We start from the raw sequence: 17,433 nt of genomic DNA, 5'->3' as shown, positions 1-17,433 counted from the left end.
TATTGATTTTACTGAGTTATAGTTCATATGGAGAAAATCAGTCAATTGAAATAAATTCATTAGGTCCTAATCTATAGATTGGTGCACCTGTGTAATGATCATGCTGTTTAATCAGCTTCTTGATTTGCCACACGTGTCAGTGAATGGATTATCTTGGCAAAGGAGAAACGCTCACTAACAGAAATGTAAACACATTTGTGAACACACTTTACATTTCAATATTTTTTTATTTAACCAGGCAAATTCTTATTTACAATAACGGCCTACCCCGGCCAAACCCGGACGACGCTGGGCCAATTGTGCACCTCCCAATGGGACTCCCAATCACGGCCTTGTGAGGGACTGCAGTGGCTGCACTCTCTGGTTTTAGTGGATGCTGTCACATCAGTCCCAAACCGCTGCGGATGTCAGGAGTCGCCTGTGTTATAATTTGTTGTCTATCAATTCAGTTAATTCAATACATGATCATACTAGATCACACTGTTTCTTTCCTCACATCGTAGTCATTTATTTATGTAATGAACTGGTGGGTCTGACTGTCCGTTATAGTAACACCCCATCCACCCGGGGGCGCTGTGGTCTGCTGATGGGCTCGCCAGCCCTTAACGCGTCAAACAGAAGAAGGAAGCTACGGAGTGAAACTGAGTTTAGTTTCCCGTGTGTTCGTTCAGGTCAGTGCATGTTTGTTTTTCTTCACGAGATTTATCTCGGATTTGCTTATTTAGCTAGTAAACTAGAGTCTATCACGTGTAGTTAACCAGGCCAGCTAACTAGCTAGTTGTGCTGATCATACGTGGAACGGTGTTTGTGCACGTGTGAACAAATGTTTTTAACGTGTGCGCATGGGCGGCAGAATTGGTCTGAAAGTGCAAGAAACTACATTTAAAATACTTAAAAATGTATGTTTATCATAACCATTACAGATAGAGTCCTAATTGCTAATATATATTATTCCTTCAAAAGCTACCATTTAATATTGATCTATTGGAACCTTATTATCACACCAATATCTCTATCTCTACCTTTACATAACCATCTGATCATTTATCACTCCAGTGTTAATCTGCATAATTGTAATTATTTGCCTACCTTCTCATGCCTTTTGCACACAATGTATATATAGACTCCCCTTTTTTCTACTGTGTTATTGACTTGTTAATTGTTTACTCCATGTGTAACTCTGTGTTGTCTGTTCACACTGCTATGCCTTATCTTGGCCAGGTCGCAGTTGCAAATGAGAACTTGTTCTCAACTAGCCTACCTGGTTAAATAAAGGTGAAATAAAAAAAATAAAAAAATAATAATTATCGACCTGATAAAGGCAGCAACCTCTGCCATGTGGAGCTTGTTTGTAGAAGTTTATGTGCAATGATAAAGCCCTGGTTTGTTCATTTAGCAGACGCGCTCTTATTTCCAGAGCCCATCTCTCAGTCAAGACACCTATTCTGTAGTAAAACCCATGATGTAATATAACAGACACCTATTCTATAGTAAAACCCATGATGTAATATATCAAGGAAAGGAAATTCAGAGACTTGTCCCGAAGCCACTCCTGTGTTGTCTTGGCTGTGTGCTTTGGGTCGTTGTCCTGTTGAGAGTTGAACTTTCGCCCCAGTCTGAGGTCCTGAGTGCTCTGGAGCAGGTTTTCATCAAGGATATCTCTGTATTTTACTCCGTTCATCTTTCCCTCGATCCTGACTAGTCTCCCAGTCCCTGCCGCTGAAAAACATCCCCGCAGCATGATTTTGTGGGAATAGGGAGCTTGCTGGTAGTTTGCTAGCTACTTAGCTCCCATGCCAATTTCACGTCTTTCTAAACTAATACCTGAAGAACTAAGAAATATGAAGTTATTTCAGAATGAATGTTACCTGGTTAGCATATTATGCTATGTGACATTATGTTAGCTAGCTATCCCCTGTTAGATAATGCTTTGTGACATTATGTTAGCTAGCTATCCCCAGTTAGGTAATGCTTTGTGACATTATGTTAGCTAGCTATCCCCAGTTAGGTAATGCTTTGTGACATTATGTTAGCTAGCTATCCCCAGTTAGGTAATGCTTTGTGACATTATGTTAGCTAGCTATCCCCAGTTAGGTAATGCTTTGTGACATTATGTTAGCTAGCTATCCCCAGTTAGGTAATGCTTTGTGACATTATGTTAGCTAGCTATCCCCTGTTAGGTAATGCTTTGTGACATTATGTTAGCTAGCTATCCCCAGTTAGGTAATGCTTTGTGACATTATGTTAGCTAGCTATCCCCTGTTAGGTAATGCTTTGTGACATTATGTTAGCTAGCTATCCCCAGTTAGGTAATGGGTTTTACACTTATTGCATCCATGCTTGTTGTGTTCTCCCGGGTTTACACTAGTTACCACAGCCGCAAAGTTAAAATATATATCGTTCTTTCTTTAAGGTTATGGTATAGGCTTAGCAGTGTGGTTAAGGGTTATGGTTAGGTTTAAAATCACATTTCAAGAAGAGAAATTGTAAAAATAGACGGTCTTTATGACTTTGTAGCTGTGATAACTAGTATGATCGGCTGCTTGCTCTAAATAGTATATTCTAAGATGTTCAAAACGGTGGTGGGCGGGAGGGTAGAACACCTTTCCGGTGGGCAGAACCATTCATCTTGAGGGGGGGGGGGGGGGGGGGGGCGTGCAAAATGCAATCTGTTAATTATTATATCATATATAAAACGGACAGTATCTATTTTAATACAGACTAGCTCAAAACATTACTAATTATTTGAAAATGACAAATTACCCAATGGATTATGATAATTTTCTCCTCAAAGTGAGAGTACAAAAACATACCTATGCAACTGCTCCATTGCTCAGGCTCGTGTGTGTGTGTGTGTGTGTGTGTTTTGAAATACAATGCTGTGTGTAATCACAGGCTATTCTTTGGGTGCTGAAATCAATCATTTTTGGTTACTTCATTTTATTTGACATCGAAGCCCCAGTCTGCCTGCGCTAGTCGCCGATCAACTCCATGGGAAGTCGTAGAGTTCAGTTTAATCGGCTTAGTTTAATATTGTCTTTGTGTTTTATAGTTGGAGCAAATCGGTTAAACAGCTGCCACCATGCCGGGGACGACAACACCCACAGAACTGGGCGACTGAGATTGCCTGTTTCCAGAACTGGGCGACTGAGATTCCCTGTTTCCAGAACTGGGTGACTGAGATTCCCTGTTTCCAGAACTGGGCGACTGAGATTCCCTGTTTCCAGAACTGGGCGACTGAGATTCCCTGTTTCCAGAACTGGGCGACTGAGATTCCCTGTTTCCAGAACTGGGCGACTGAGATTCCCTGTTTCCAGAACTGGGCGACTGAGATTCCCTGTTTCCAGAACTGGGCGACTGAGATTCCCTGTTTCCAGAACTGGGCGACTGAGATTCCCTGTTTCCAGAACTGGGTGACTGAGATTCCCTGTTTCCAGAACTGGGTGACTGAGATTCCCTGTTTCCAGAACTGGGTGACTGAGATTCCCTGTTTCCAGAACTGGGCGACTGAGATGCCCTGTTTCCAGAACTGGGCGACTGAGATTCCCTGTTTCCAGAACTGGGCGACTGAGATTCCCTGTTTCCAGAACTGGGCGACTGAGATTCCCTGTTTCCAGAACTGGGCGACTGAGATTCCCTGTTTCCAGAACTGGGCGACTGAGATTCCCTGTTTCCAACATCCCATCTTTTTACTTGAAAGCCGTTCCTGAAACATTCTCGTTTGTGGTACCTGACACGGTCGAGGGATGTGAAACGTGAACCCGAACGAACATAAAGGGCAAACGGTGACAGAGTTGGACATGGTGGAGAAAGAGAGGAAGAAAGGTAAGAAGCAAATGGAGGTACCAGATCCTGAGGAACGAACTGAAGAGAGAACTAAGAGAAAGTCAAACACTCTTCACACACAACGTGTGGGAGACGATGGAGGGACTGTTGCCGCGGGGGGGATGAGTAGCTGGAAGAAAAAGAAAACCCGTAATGACAGAGAGACAGAAGAGGGGATGGACAGTGGCCTCTCAGCGTCTGCAGTAGATGTCTCAGCTGTAAGGGTGCCCGTAGAGGCCATAAAGAGTAAGAAGAAGCTCAAGAACAGACAAACTAAGCTTGAAGAGGGAGCGGAAAGCCGTGAGACAGTTTTAAGATTAGCAGATGATCCTGAAATCATAGAACTGTACACTGAAGCGGTTGAGGGAGGGGAAAATGTGGTAACGGAGGTACAGAAGAACGAAAAAGAGAACAGGAAACGAAAGAAGGAAAAAGTTGGAGAGATTCAACTGAGCGTTTGTCCAGATGAAACCGAGCTCCCAGGTATTCTAGAACAAACTGGGAGAAAATGGAAAACAACAACGAGGATGAAAACACAACCGGATGGAGGGGCTGAAGAGGGCAGCAGGAGAAACAAGAGACAATGCTGCAGAGAGTCCGACACGGGAATGGACAGTGTCCCCTCTAAGTCAGATAACAGGACTCGTGATGCTGGACCAGAATCTGAGACAGGGCAAGATGGCCTCCATACAACCATGGTTGAGACAAGCACCCAACACCGCAGACGCATGCAAAACGATAAAGCTCTAAGGTCAGTAGAAAGGAACCTCATACACTTGTTTTAAGAGTGAATCTAGCATATACTGAAGAGTGATTTCCCCTATTGGTGGTAGTGAACATAACCATTGACAGGAGGTTTTGCTGGTGAAAACCAGACCTTTGTGAATCATTGTGCTGTGTACCAGAGTTTCATCTGAAACATCTTTCTGTGCAGAGAGGAGGCATTTCTGTCCTGCCCAGATGTTTTAGATGTTATTTAGGTATTTCTCCCCTCTCTATGTTACAGTGAAAACGAATGGAGGGCTATGATTGAGCTCAAAGAGTTTGTTCCCAATATTGCGTCGCGGCCTGTTAATAAGATCAGAGCGATGATCAAGTATGATCTTGATCGATTCAAGGAATTCCGAAGACAAGGTAGGTTTATTCTCTAAACCCTCGTGGTGTTTATCGTAGGATGATGTAGCTAACATGTCAGCAATGTTATGTAACATGCTACTGTGTTGAGAGATGAGATGTATTGACTTCTGCTCCCTTAACACATGGATCCATATTCAGTGTTTGACCCGCTGACTAAAGGTATTGTCATTTAGACCCCGTAGGTTAAACCAGGGCTCCAGACTGACATCATTTAGACCCCGTAGGTTAAACCAGGGCTCCAGACTGACATCATTTAGACCCCGTAGGTTAAACCAGGGCTCCAGACTGACATCATTTAGACCCCGTAGGTTAAACCAGGGCTCCAGACTGACATCATTTAGACCCCGTAGGTTAAACCAGGGCTCCAGACTGACATCATTTAGACCCCGTAGGTTAAACCAGGGCTCCAGACTGACATCATTTAGACCCCGTAGGTTAAACCAGGGCTCCAGACTGACATCATTTAGACCCCGTAGGTTAAACCAGGGCTCCAGACTGACATCATTTAGACCCCGTAGGTTAAACCAGGGCTCCAGACTGACATCATTTAGACCCCGTAGGTTAAACCAGGGCTCCAGACTGACATCATTTAGACCCCGTAGGTTAAACCAGGGCTCCAGACTGACATCATTTAGACCCCGTAGGTTAAACCAGGGCTCCAGACTGACATCATTTAGACCCCGTAGGTTAAACCAGGGCTCCAGACTGACATCATTTAGACCCCGTAGGTTAAACCAGGGCTCCAGACTGACATCATTTAGACCCCGTAGGTTAAACCAGGGCTCCAGACTGACATCATTTAGACCCCGTAGGTTAAACCAGGGCTCCAGACTGACATCATTTAGACCCCGTAGGTTAAACCAGGGCTCCAGACTGACATCATTTAGACCCCGTAGGTTAAACCAGGGCTCCAGACTGACATCATTTAGTCACGTTTTGACACCCTAAAGCCGTCTGCATACGGTAAGATTTAGACTTTGATGTGACAGTTACATTTATTTAATTTGTCTCGTTGGTGTGAGCTGCACAATCTACATCACCTGACTCAAAATATCCTATTTTTGTAGGAGGCTGAAACCAGTGTTTGTTAACAGTAATGTAATGAGAGTCTCTGTGCCTGTTCCGCTGGGGCCTGCTGCTGGACAAAAAGCAGTGAGTATTATTTTAAAGACATTGTGTTTTGAGTTTCCTCTTGCTCAGGTGGTGGACTAGACGCACATAAATTAGCCTATGATATTAGGTCACTCATGCATTTTTTTTTGGGTGCGACCAAAACATGGGCTGGTGCCACCAACTGAAAATGTACCAGTTTGGAGTCTGGCACCCTAGGTTACCATGTTAGTCTGGCGCCCTAGGTTACCATGTTAGTCTAGCGCCCTAGGTTACCGTGTTAGTCTGGAGCCCTAGGTTACCGCGTTAGTCTGGAGCCCTAGGTTACCATGTTAGTCTGGCGTCCTAGGTTACCGTGTTAGTCTGGAGCCCTAGGTTACCGCGTTAGTCTGGAGCACTAGGTTACCGTGCTAATCTGGAGCCCTTGGTTACCGTGCTAGTCTGGAGCCCTAGGTTACCGTGCTAGTCTGGAGCCCTAGGTTACCGCGCTAGTCTGGAGCCCTAGGTTACCGTGCTAGTCTGGAGCCCTAGGTTACCGCGCTAGTCTGGAGACCTAGGTTACCGTGCTAGTCTGGAGACCTAGGTTACCGTGCTAGTCTGGAGCCCTAGGTTACCGTGCTAGTCTGGAGCCCTAGGTTACCGTGCTAGTCTGGAGCCCTAGGTTAAGACTCTGTGGAATCTTCTGTCTTTTCCAGGCATTTCCCTGCGAACCGGACGATACAGCGCACAGGAGAACAGACAACTCATGAGTAACATAAACGACTTCCTGGCTCTCACAGGGATTGAGAATGCCGCTAAACTCTTCCATACAAAGCGCTTCAGAGACGAACTGTCTTTCATCCAGAGGCTGAAGAGTCATCACAGATTCCCTGAGAGAATAGGTGCGTTGACTTCTAGCCAGCTTCATAATGATAACTAGTCAGATGAAGCTTCATCCCCACATTTATATCCCGGTCTTTACCATTGTCTACAGTGCTAAATAAGTATGCTAAGGGATTTCCCTGAAAACTGATCTCCCCTCTCCCTAACCTGTTCCAGGTGAAGGAATCCCGAGGCCTTGGCATAAGATCTATACTCGTGGTGGGAGGAAAATGTTTGATGGCAGCAGTTACAAGGGCCGGTAAGACTGGGCTAGTTACTTTAAGGAACTGACAACGGTAATAATGGGCTTTGTCTGTGTACAAAAGTATAGTGATGTTGAATTGGAACTAACAACTGTGCTGTTTTTCCTGACACGAAGCTCGTTACACTGGGCTGTTACAGACTTATTACTTGAATGTTTCTATGAATTTTTAGACGAAGGTTCAGCGAAGATGAACTTTACTCTTTGAAAAAACTGCAGACGTTGCACGGCAACAATTGGGTGAAGATCTCACAGTTGACTGGCCGGAGTGAAACGCCCCTTAGGAAACGGTTTTCTCAGATTTGTAAGTCATCGGGAACTTTAATTAAATATAATGACTCTTGCTCCTTGCCTGACATCCTGCTTCACTACTTTCTTTCTGGGCCATGTTGTTACTAGCGTTTGTCTGAACAACGGTCCTGCTTTGTTTGGTGTGTGTTTTTTCAGTCGCAAACTTAGGTTCTTGGGGCGAGGAAGAACTGAAGAGACTAATGGAAGCTGTGCGAGACCACCTGCTGGGACAGGTGGAGCCTGGCAGAGGGCATGCCACCGTCAGGAAAGACCAGCTGTACAACAACATCCCCTGGACAGTTGTATGCCGGAGGGTTAAGACACGCCACCGGGACCAGTGTCGAATGAAATGGTGTGTAGCACAGAGTTTCATGGGTAACTGTTGCAAAAAAACAAAAACAAAAATGGCCGACGTTTTCACAGTGAAAAATAATTATGCAAAGTGCAGTGATTACCGTAAAATACATTAAGATCTTCCAGGGTGATTTAATTTGGAACTTTTCTTCAACAATGTGTTTTATGATAAAGTTGGTATTCATGTATCGCTCACTAATCTTTCATGGACAGACTGTAAACATACATTGTACCGTAGAATCTGTCGAGACTATTGGATGTGTCAGATAGACTAACAGTGAATTGCTGACTGACAGATCCTTTTTCCAACCATGCAGAGTTAAAGATAAAATAGACATAGTGACACAGGGAGTAAATACTCAGTGAATAACTACAGGAAGTAGAAAATAACATGACTATATACAGGGAGTAGACAATGACATGGCTATATACAGGAAGTAGAAAATAACATGGCTATATACAGGAAGTATAAAATAACACGGCTATATACAGGAAGTAGAAAATAACATGGCTATATACAGGAAGTAGAAAATAACATGGCTATATACAGGGAGTAGAAAATAACGTGGCTATAAACAGGAAGTAGAAAATAACGCGGCTATAAACAGGGAGTAGAAAATAACATGGCTATAAACAGGAAGTAGAAAATAACACGGCTATATACAGGAAGTAGAAAATAACATGGCTATATACAGGGAGTAGAAAATAACGTGGCTATAAACAGGAAGTAGAAAATAACACGGCTATATACAGGAAGTAGAAAATAACACCGCTATATACAGGGAGTAGAAAATAACACAGCTATGAACAGGAAGTAGAAAATAACATGGCTATATACAGGAAGTAGAAAATAACATGGCTATATACAGGAAGTAGAAAATAACATGGCTATATACAGGAAGTAGAAAATAACATGGCTATATACAGGAAGTAGAAAATAACATGGCTATAAACAGGAAGTAGAAAATAACATGGCTATATACAGGAAGTAGAAAATAACATGGCTATATACAGGAAGTAGAAAATAACATGGCTATATACAGGGAGTAGAAAATAACATGGCTATATACAGGAAGTAGAAAATAACACGGCTATATACAGGAAGTAGAAAATAACACGGCTATATACAGGGAGTAGAAAATAACATGGCTATATACAGGGAGTAGAAAATAACACGGCTATATACAGGAAGTAGAAAATAACACGGCGATATACAGGGAGTAGAAAATAACATGGCTATATACAGGAAGTAGAAAATAACATGGCTATATACAGGAAGTAGAAAATAACATGGCTATAAACAGGAAGTAGAAAATAACATGGCTATATACAGGAAGTAGAAAATAACATGGCTATATACAGGGAGTAGAAAATAACATGGCTATAAACAGGAAGTAGAAAATAACATGGCTATATACAGGAAGTAGACAATAACATGGCTATATACAGGAAGTAGACAATAACATGGCTATATACAGGAAGTAGAAAATAACACGGCTATATACAGGAAGTAGAAAATAACATGGCTATATACAGGAAGTAGAAAATAACATGGCTATATACAGGGAGTAGAAAATAACATGGCTATATACAGGAAGTAGAAAATAACATGGCTATAAACAGGAAGTAGAAAATAACATGGCTATATACAGGAAGTAGAAAATAACATGGCTATATACAGGAAGTAGAAAATAACATGGCTATATACAGGGAGTAGAAAATAACATGGCTATATACAGGAAGTAGAAAATAACACGGCTATATACAGGGAGTAGAAAATAACATGGCTATATACAGGAAGTAGAAAATAACACGGCTATATACAGGAAGTAGAAAATATGAAATACCCAATGTCGTGTCTTTGGCTATGCCGGATTAAGTGATATGACATGCTATTCTATAAAATCATTTCTCTGTCGTTAATATTACCTGATTGAACTAATCATGTAAATGTAATTAATTAGATAGTCGGGGCACCACGAAAGCATGTTTATAGAGCTGTTATCTTCCGAATAAACTCTTAAAGACCTAGTAATCTTTTACATCAATAGAAGTCAATATTTAATCCTCACCTTATTTAGTTTAATCTCAAAGTTGGAAATTCTTGGATATCTTCACGAACCCTGGCTAACAAGTTGAATCAGCAATACAAAATTTGGTTTAATTATTTATTTACTAAATGCCTAAATAATCACACATAATTACATATACACAGAATGAATCATACATTGATTACAACTTATGTCATAAAGGAAATCGTCCCTAGCGGACGGAACAGATATGACAGCTGGTTCCACAAAGGAAAGGGAGTGGCGTTTCAGTGAAAGAGCAGGAAGACTGAGGAACAGAGGGAGAAGCCATGCTATCGTAAATACAGAATTGTATGCATTCTAAATTACCGCCCATTTGAGAAAGGAGAAGGCAATACATATTTACTCTGCGCTTCAGTAGATTGTTCGTATATGGGAGACCGGGTGGTCCAGCATGGATCTCTGGTCCACTGAAGAATGTCTCTGGTGGTAAACTGGATGCTCAATGTTAACAAAGGCTTTACTCGAGTCACATCGGTAGAGTAGAGAGAGGGGAAAGATATTTATGGGGGTCATAAACCTCCCCATCAGTCCAACGTCCTGCAGTGAGACTCGAAGAGCCAATCACAACAGCTAGCACATTCTCTTGCAGCCTGCCAGAAATCATCTTTGAAATGCCAATATCATATTTGATTGTCATATTTATTTTTGTTGAATTTGGGGCGCATGTGACAAATAGTTTGATTATAAATGATTTGGAAATCTATATAAGGTCCCACAGTTGACAGTGCATGTCAGAGCAAAAATCAAGCCATGAGGTCAAAGGAATTGTCCGTAGAGCTTCGAGACAGGGTTGTTTCGAGGCACAGATCTGGGGAAGGGTACCCAAAAATGTGTGCAGCATTGCAAGTCCCCAAGAACACAGTGGCCTCCATCATTCTTAAATGGAAAAATTTTGGAACCACCAAGACTCTTCCTAGAGCTGGCTGCCCGGCCAAACTGGGCAATCGGGGGAGAAGGGCCTTGGTCAGGGAGGTGACCAAGAACCTGATGGTCACTGTGACAGAGCTCTAGAGTTCCTCTGTGGAAATGGTAGAACCTTCCAGAATGACAACCATCTCTGCAGCACTCCACCAATCAGGCCTTTATGGTAGAGTGGCCAGATGGAAGCCACTCCTCAGTAAAAGGCACATGACAGCCCGCTTGGAATTTGCCATAAGGCACCTAAAGGACTCAGTCCATGAGAAACAAGATTCTCTGGTCTGATGAAACCAAGATTGAACTCTTTTTGGCCTAAATGCCAAGTGTCACGTCTGGAGGAAACCTGGCACCATCAATACTGTGAAGCATGGTGGTGGCAGCATCATACTCAGGACCTCGGAGTGGGGCAAAAGTTTGCCTTCCAACAGGACAACGACCTTAAGCACACAGCCAAGACAACCCAGGAGTGGATTCGGGACAAGTCTGAATGTCCTTGAGTGGCCCAGCCAGAGCCTGGACTTGATCCCAGTCTAACATCTCTGGAGAAACCTGAAAATAGCTGTGCAGAGATGCTCCCCATCCAACCTGACAAAGCTTGAGAGGATCTTCATAAAAGAATGGGATACCTTTCTAAAAAAAGCTGTTTTTGCTTTGTCATTATGGGGTATTATGATGTCATTATGGGGTATTGTGATGCCATTATGGGGTATTGTGATGTCATTATGGGGTATTGTGATGTCATTATGAGGTATTGTGATGTCATTATGGGGTAATGTAATGTCATTATGGGGTATTATGATGTCATTATGAGGTATTGTGATGTCATTATGGGGTAATGTAATGTCATTATGGGGTATTATGATGCCATTATGGGGTATTATGATGTCATTATGGGGTATTGTGATGTCATTATGGGGTATTATGATGTCATTATGGGGTATTATGATGCCATTATGGGGTATTATGATGTCATTATGGGGTATTGTGATGTCATTATGGGGTATTATGATGTCATTATGGGGTATTGTGATGTCATTATGGGGTATTATGATGTCATTATGAGGTATTGTGATGTCATTATGAGGTATTGTGATGTCATTATGGGGTAATGTAATGTCATTATGGGGTATTATGATGCCATTATGGGGTATTATGATGTCATTATGGGGTATTGTGATGTCATTATGGGGTATTATGATGTCATTATGGGGTATTATGATGCCATTATGGGGTATTTTGATGTCATTATGGGGTAATGTAATGTCATTATGGGGTATTGTGATGTCATTATGGGGTATTATAATGTAATGTCATTATGGGGTATTATAATGTAATGTCATTATGGGGTATTGTGATGCCATTATGGGGTATTATAATGTAATGTCATTATGGGGTATTATGATGTCATTATGGGGTATTATAATGTAATGTCATTATAGGGTATTATGATGTCATTATGGGGTATTGTGATGTCACTATGGGGTATTATGATGTCATTATGGGGTATTATGTGTAGACTGACAGGGGGAAAAGATTTAAAGTAATTTTAGAATAAGGCTGTAACAAAATGTGGAAAAGGTCAAGGAGTCTGAATACTTTTCGAATGCACTGTACGTCAAACTTCTGCCATAGCCAGTTGGCAAGCATGACAATATTACTCTTTAGCCGGTTGGCAAGCATGACAATATTACTCTTTAGCCAGTTGGCCAGCATGACAATATTACTATTTTGCCAGTCAACCTTATGGAATAGGCACTGTTAAGATTCTATGTTACTTATGTTAAACGGAAATTATCAGAAATGATAATATTGTACACAGTGTTAGTTGTTAGTTAGCCCAGATGAATTGCTTGCTAAACTCTAGTTAAATAGTCGTCTCCTTTATAACTCAAATTGTTATTTTTTGCACGTTGCACAATTCTTCCACTTTGACAATGTCGCCCTGGTTTTGTTTCCACATGCGTTCAGATTCAGAAGATTGTCTTTTGAGGCAGAGGCTGTATCTTCTCTGTTCCCAGGTTGGGTGTTATGGCATACAAAATGGCACACGGACAACCAGCATTCAGTGGAGGTGTGAAAACCTTAAAGGCTAAAGTGGATTTGATCAAAGCGTGAGTTTTTGTGAAGATTTTTTAAATTCAATATATGCTATTGTAGAATTGTTTCGTTTTATTTTCTTTGGAAGATTTATTAACCCAGTCTAGTGACTTATTAATGTGGTGTAATATGATTTATTAACCCAGTGACTTATTAATGTGGTGTAAAATGATTTATTAACCCAGTCTAGTGACTTATTAATGTGGTGTAATATGATTTATTAACCCAGTCTAGTGACTTATTAATGTGGTATAATATGATTTATTTACCCAGTGACTTATTAATGTGGTATAATATGATTTATTTACCCAGTGACTTATTAATGTGGTGTAATATGATTTATTAACCCAGTCTGGTGACTTATTAATGTGGTGTAATATGATTTATTAACCCAGTCTGGTGACTTATTAATGTGGTATATGATTTATTAACCCAGTCTAGTGACTTATTAATGTGGTATATGATTTATTAACCCAGTCTAGTGACTTATTAATGTGGTGTAATATGATTTATTATCCCAGTCTAGTGACTTATTAATGTGGTATAATATGATTTATTTACCCAGTGACTTATTAATGTGGTGTAATATGATTTATTATCCCAGTCTAGTGACTTATTAATGTGGTGTAATATGATTTATTAACTCAGTCTAGTGACTTATTAATGTGGTATAATATGATTTATTAACCCAGTCTAGTGACTTATTAATGTGGTGTAATATGATTTATTTACCCAGTGACTTATTAATGTGGTGTAATATGATTTATTTACCCAGTGACTTATTAATGTGGTGTAATATGATTTATTAACCCAGTCTAGTGACTTATTAATGTGGTATAATATGATTTATAAACCCAGTCTAGTGACTTATTAATGTGGTGTAATATGATTTATTAACCCAGTCTAGTGACTTATAATCATAGTATATACCTTCTGCATTACCGTTCTGCGTAGTCCTGATTTACAGGGCCAATGGAAGTCTTTTGTTCTTGGTATAATGGCATATGAAACTGGCATGGTCAACCATTTTTATTTAGCCAATGTTGATTCAATGTCATTTTGACCTTTCAGGTTGAATGCAATGCAGGTGGAAGATGCCTCAGATGTTGACTGGGAAGAAATTGCTCACACAATTGGGTAAGAGGTTGTTATTATACACAGATTATACTTTGTTTTAGACAATGTTGCATTTTTATTATTAATGACATTTTCTCTGACAGAGGTTTGTATTATGTTAGTGTTTATGTTTCGATTCTCAAATCTCTTAAACACAACACAGATGTTTTCATTGTCTACAAACTCGGTCGTTAATCGTCAAAGAAAGGGGTATCTGTACAGTAGAGGCACAGCCCTGGCCAAATGTTTCCTATCTTCTAGGAGTGAGGAGTACAACAGCACATGGCAGGGTCGTTGTGGTTTATGTGTGTGGGAATGCTATGCTATCTGCTAACCTTTCTTTCCTGTTTTAAAGGGGAGTTACTCCTTGCTACGTACAGATGCACTACCACAAGCTAAAAGTAGCCAAAGTGCCGTTGCGTCAGAGCATGTCTTTCTGTGGTAGGTGTAAAAGCTGCTGTCATACACACATTTGTTTTTTTTGCAATCCCTATGTTGTTTTTTTAGGTTGGAGGTATGCGTTTAGAATAGTTGAGTGCAAGTCACTATGACCAGTGTTCCGGTGACATCACTTCCAAGGGACAGGAAGTATAAGCTAGCTCCGTCTTGACTGCATGTTTTTAACCTCCTATTCATCTCCAGCAGTATACAAGTCTACATATGTGTAAATTATGTTTCTACATTCGGAAAGAGATGAAAACCTAAGAAAATGTCATGTGTGATCACATGTAAAACCACTGATTGGCCCCCCACCCCCCCCTTCAAATATAATGATGCTTCGAGGAAGAATCTTGTTGTTTGCTGGACACATTTACTAATTTAATGTATCTGTGTTTTACTTTCAGAGACCATTGATTTCCTGTACAGTAGTGTTCTGCCCAAGTTTGAAGAGCTCCTCCGACACAGTCAGACTGAGTCAGGGGAGACCGAGTCCAGAGAAGATCCACAAGAGCACTTCCTGCTCTCAGAGATCTTTGAAGATGAGGACGACTGAGATTATTACAGCGAGGTTCAGAACAGTTGATTATCAATAATTTTTTATCTCTGCGAGCTTTATATTTTGGATGTATTTTAAAGGCAGCTTTTGAAAAGAGTATGTATGGATGTAGATGGTGAAAATCTATTGGACGATACTGAAAATGCTGGTCAGGAGTTTTCCTTTTTCTGACATTCACCAATAAAGATGGATGCTTTGTTAACATTAGACATGATAACATCCCCAGGGGCTGATCATTTGGAGCCTGGTCTGCTGTAGTGTGCAGCCTCCCCTTATTGCTGGATCAGTAGCCCACATTCTTTATGTAACATTGTTATCAGGAAGTTTTCCAAAAGCATGGAAATCTGTAGTATTAGCAGTACATCTATCACTCCATTTGGGTGGGGATACAAATGATCTGGACATCTATCACTCCATTAGGGTGGGGATACAAATGATCTGGACATCTATCACTCGATGAGGGTGGGGATACAAATGATCTGGACATCTATTACTCGATGAGGGTGGGGATACAAATGATCTGGAAATCGTATCACTCGATGAGGGTGGGGATACAAATGATCTGGACATCTGTCACCATTATTGTTTCAGGCCATCTTGATAGATGGGGTTAAATCTGAATTATCACAGCGACAGAACTCAGGCCATCTTGATAGACGGGGTTTAATAAGAATTTCCTGAGATTCAAAAAGGTGTCCCTCAGGGTTCTACTTTGGGTCCATTATTGTTTCACTTTGTATATTAAAGACATAGGAAACACTGTTCATACTTGTAACATTCATCTCTATGCAGATGACACAGTGTTGTATTCCTGTGCCACCTTAGTGCAGCAGGCCATTCATCTCTATTCTAATGACACCGTGTTGTATTCCTGTGCTACCTCAGTGCAGCAGGCCATTCATCTCTATGCAGATGACACCGTGTTGTGTTCCTGTGCTACCTCAGTGCAGCAGGCCGTTCGTGAACTTCAGCATGACTTTGATCCAGTTCTGAAATCACTTACAGATCTTAAATTAGTGTTAAATACAAGTAAAAACCAAGTTCATGCTGTTCTCTAGGTCACGAAATATTGACCCAAAGGACCTGCATATTTGCGCTATAAATGGAGCCTAAATTAAGCTAGTTTCTCAATATAAGTACCTGGGTGTCTGGATTGATGACGAGTTGTCCTTCCTAACGGATATAGAACATTTTACTTGGAATCTAAGATCCAAGATTTTTTTTTTTTTTATATCTCAATAAATCATGCCTTTAGTATTAAAAACAGGAGAATGACTGTTCAAACCAACGCTTCTCCCTGTATTGGATTTTGGTGATATGTTTTCACAGGCAACGTCTGTTTTAAAATCCTAGGATGCTGTCTACCATTCAGCAACACGTTTTATCACAGGGGACCATTTTAGGACTCATCATTGTAGTCTGTATAAAATGTGGGATGGACCTCTCTGTCTGTAAGAAGAGAGAGAGTATTCTCATTTATTTACAAAGCAATCTGGCAAACTCTATGTAACTTCATTAAGTTAAGCGTCACAAGTTGTCACAGGAATGGAAAACACTGGAGATCCCTTCAGTTTCCACAGATTTGGTGAAAAAACGGCTTTGTTTTATTTGCCCCTAATTTGTGTAACGTTTTGCAGAGTTCACTGCAGTTAAATGTGTTGGTGCCACTCAGGCAGTTTACATCATTGATTTAGGACCTCTATGTAGTTGAATGGGATCGCTTTTATTTTTTGTTTATTGTATGTTGAATTATATTTGAAACATGTATGTTTTAGTATTCTGTTTTTTTATTGTAATGTGTACAGGGCTCTCTTGTAAATATATTTTTTATTTTTATCTTTTTTTATTTCAATCTGTTCTGAAGGTTAAATAAAAATACTGTGGAATTATTTTTAGAGGTCCTGTGTTAATCTGTTGGTTGGACGATGGTCATTTCATAGTGACACAGATGTGCTCCTATTTTTTTTTGTTTTTTTTTGTAAAATGTCTTTTTAATTTTTTTTTACCTTTATTTAACTAGGCAAGTCAGTTAAGAACAAATTCTTATTTTCAATGACGGCCTAGGAACTGTGGGTTAACTGCCTGTTCAGGGGCAGAACGACAGATTTGTACCTTGTCAGCTCAGGGGTTTGAACTTGCAACCTTCCGGTTACCAGTCCAACACTCTAACCACTAGGCTGCCCTGCCGCTATAATTTGGATAAGAGTTGTGTAATGATTAGATTAAATAATACATGTATTGTTTTTATGCCTTTACATTTTTTTTGTTTTGGCTAACAAAGTGACGTTAATTAGACGATGGCGGTTATTGAGATCTGTCATAGATGATACCTACATATTTAGTACCTTCTGCTCTTGTGATAGTATCTGGTA

At 40.6% G+C, this 17,433-nt stretch overlaps 1 protein-coding gene across 1 annotated transcript; it reads left to right on the top strand.

Annotated features, from left to right (window-relative positions):
• Positions 1-632: 632 nt before the first annotated feature.
• On the top strand, positions 633-16,951 carry LOC139366598 (transcription termination factor 1-like). Its single transcript, XM_071104281.1, has 11 exons — positions 633-671; positions 3,053-4,576; positions 4,832-4,959; positions 6,768-6,953; positions 7,111-7,192; positions 7,369-7,499; positions 7,643-7,838; positions 12,870-12,962; positions 14,020-14,085; positions 14,420-14,505; positions 14,910-16,951. Exons 2-11 carry the CDS (start codon positions 3,801-3,803, stop codon positions 15,056-15,058), a joined length of 1,893 nt encoding a protein of 630 aa, XP_070960382.1. The 5' UTR covers positions 633-671; positions 3,053-3,800; the 3' UTR covers positions 15,059-16,951.
• Positions 16,952-17,433: the final 482 nt, after the last annotated feature.

This window comes from Oncorhynchus clarkii, chromosome 14 (genome assembly GCF_045791955.1).
Source record: "Oncorhynchus clarkii lewisi isolate Uvic-CL-2024 chromosome 14, UVic_Ocla_1.0, whole genome shotgun sequence".
Lineage (NCBI taxonomy): Eukaryota > Metazoa > Chordata > Actinopteri > Salmoniformes > Salmonidae > Oncorhynchus > Oncorhynchus clarkii.
The sequence above is the reverse complement of the archived record's forward strand: the minus strand, read 5'-3'. Positions and strand labels throughout refer to the sequence as shown.

Bases quoted from the DNA above. Each gene is read 5' to 3' on its own strand.
- LOC139366598 (XM_071104281.1), top strand. From the start codon at position 3,801: ATGGTGGAGAAAGAGAGGAAGAAAGGTAAGAAGCAAATGGAGGTACCA. The intron at 7,500-7,642 runs GTAAGTCATCGG...GTGTTTTTTCAG, and splicing joins GAAACGGTTTTCTCAGATTT to TCGCAAACTTAGGTTCTTGG. The intron at 14,086-14,419 runs GTAAGAGGTTGT...CCTGTTTTAAAG, and splicing joins GAAATTGCTCACACAATTGG to GGGAGTTACTCCTTGCTACG.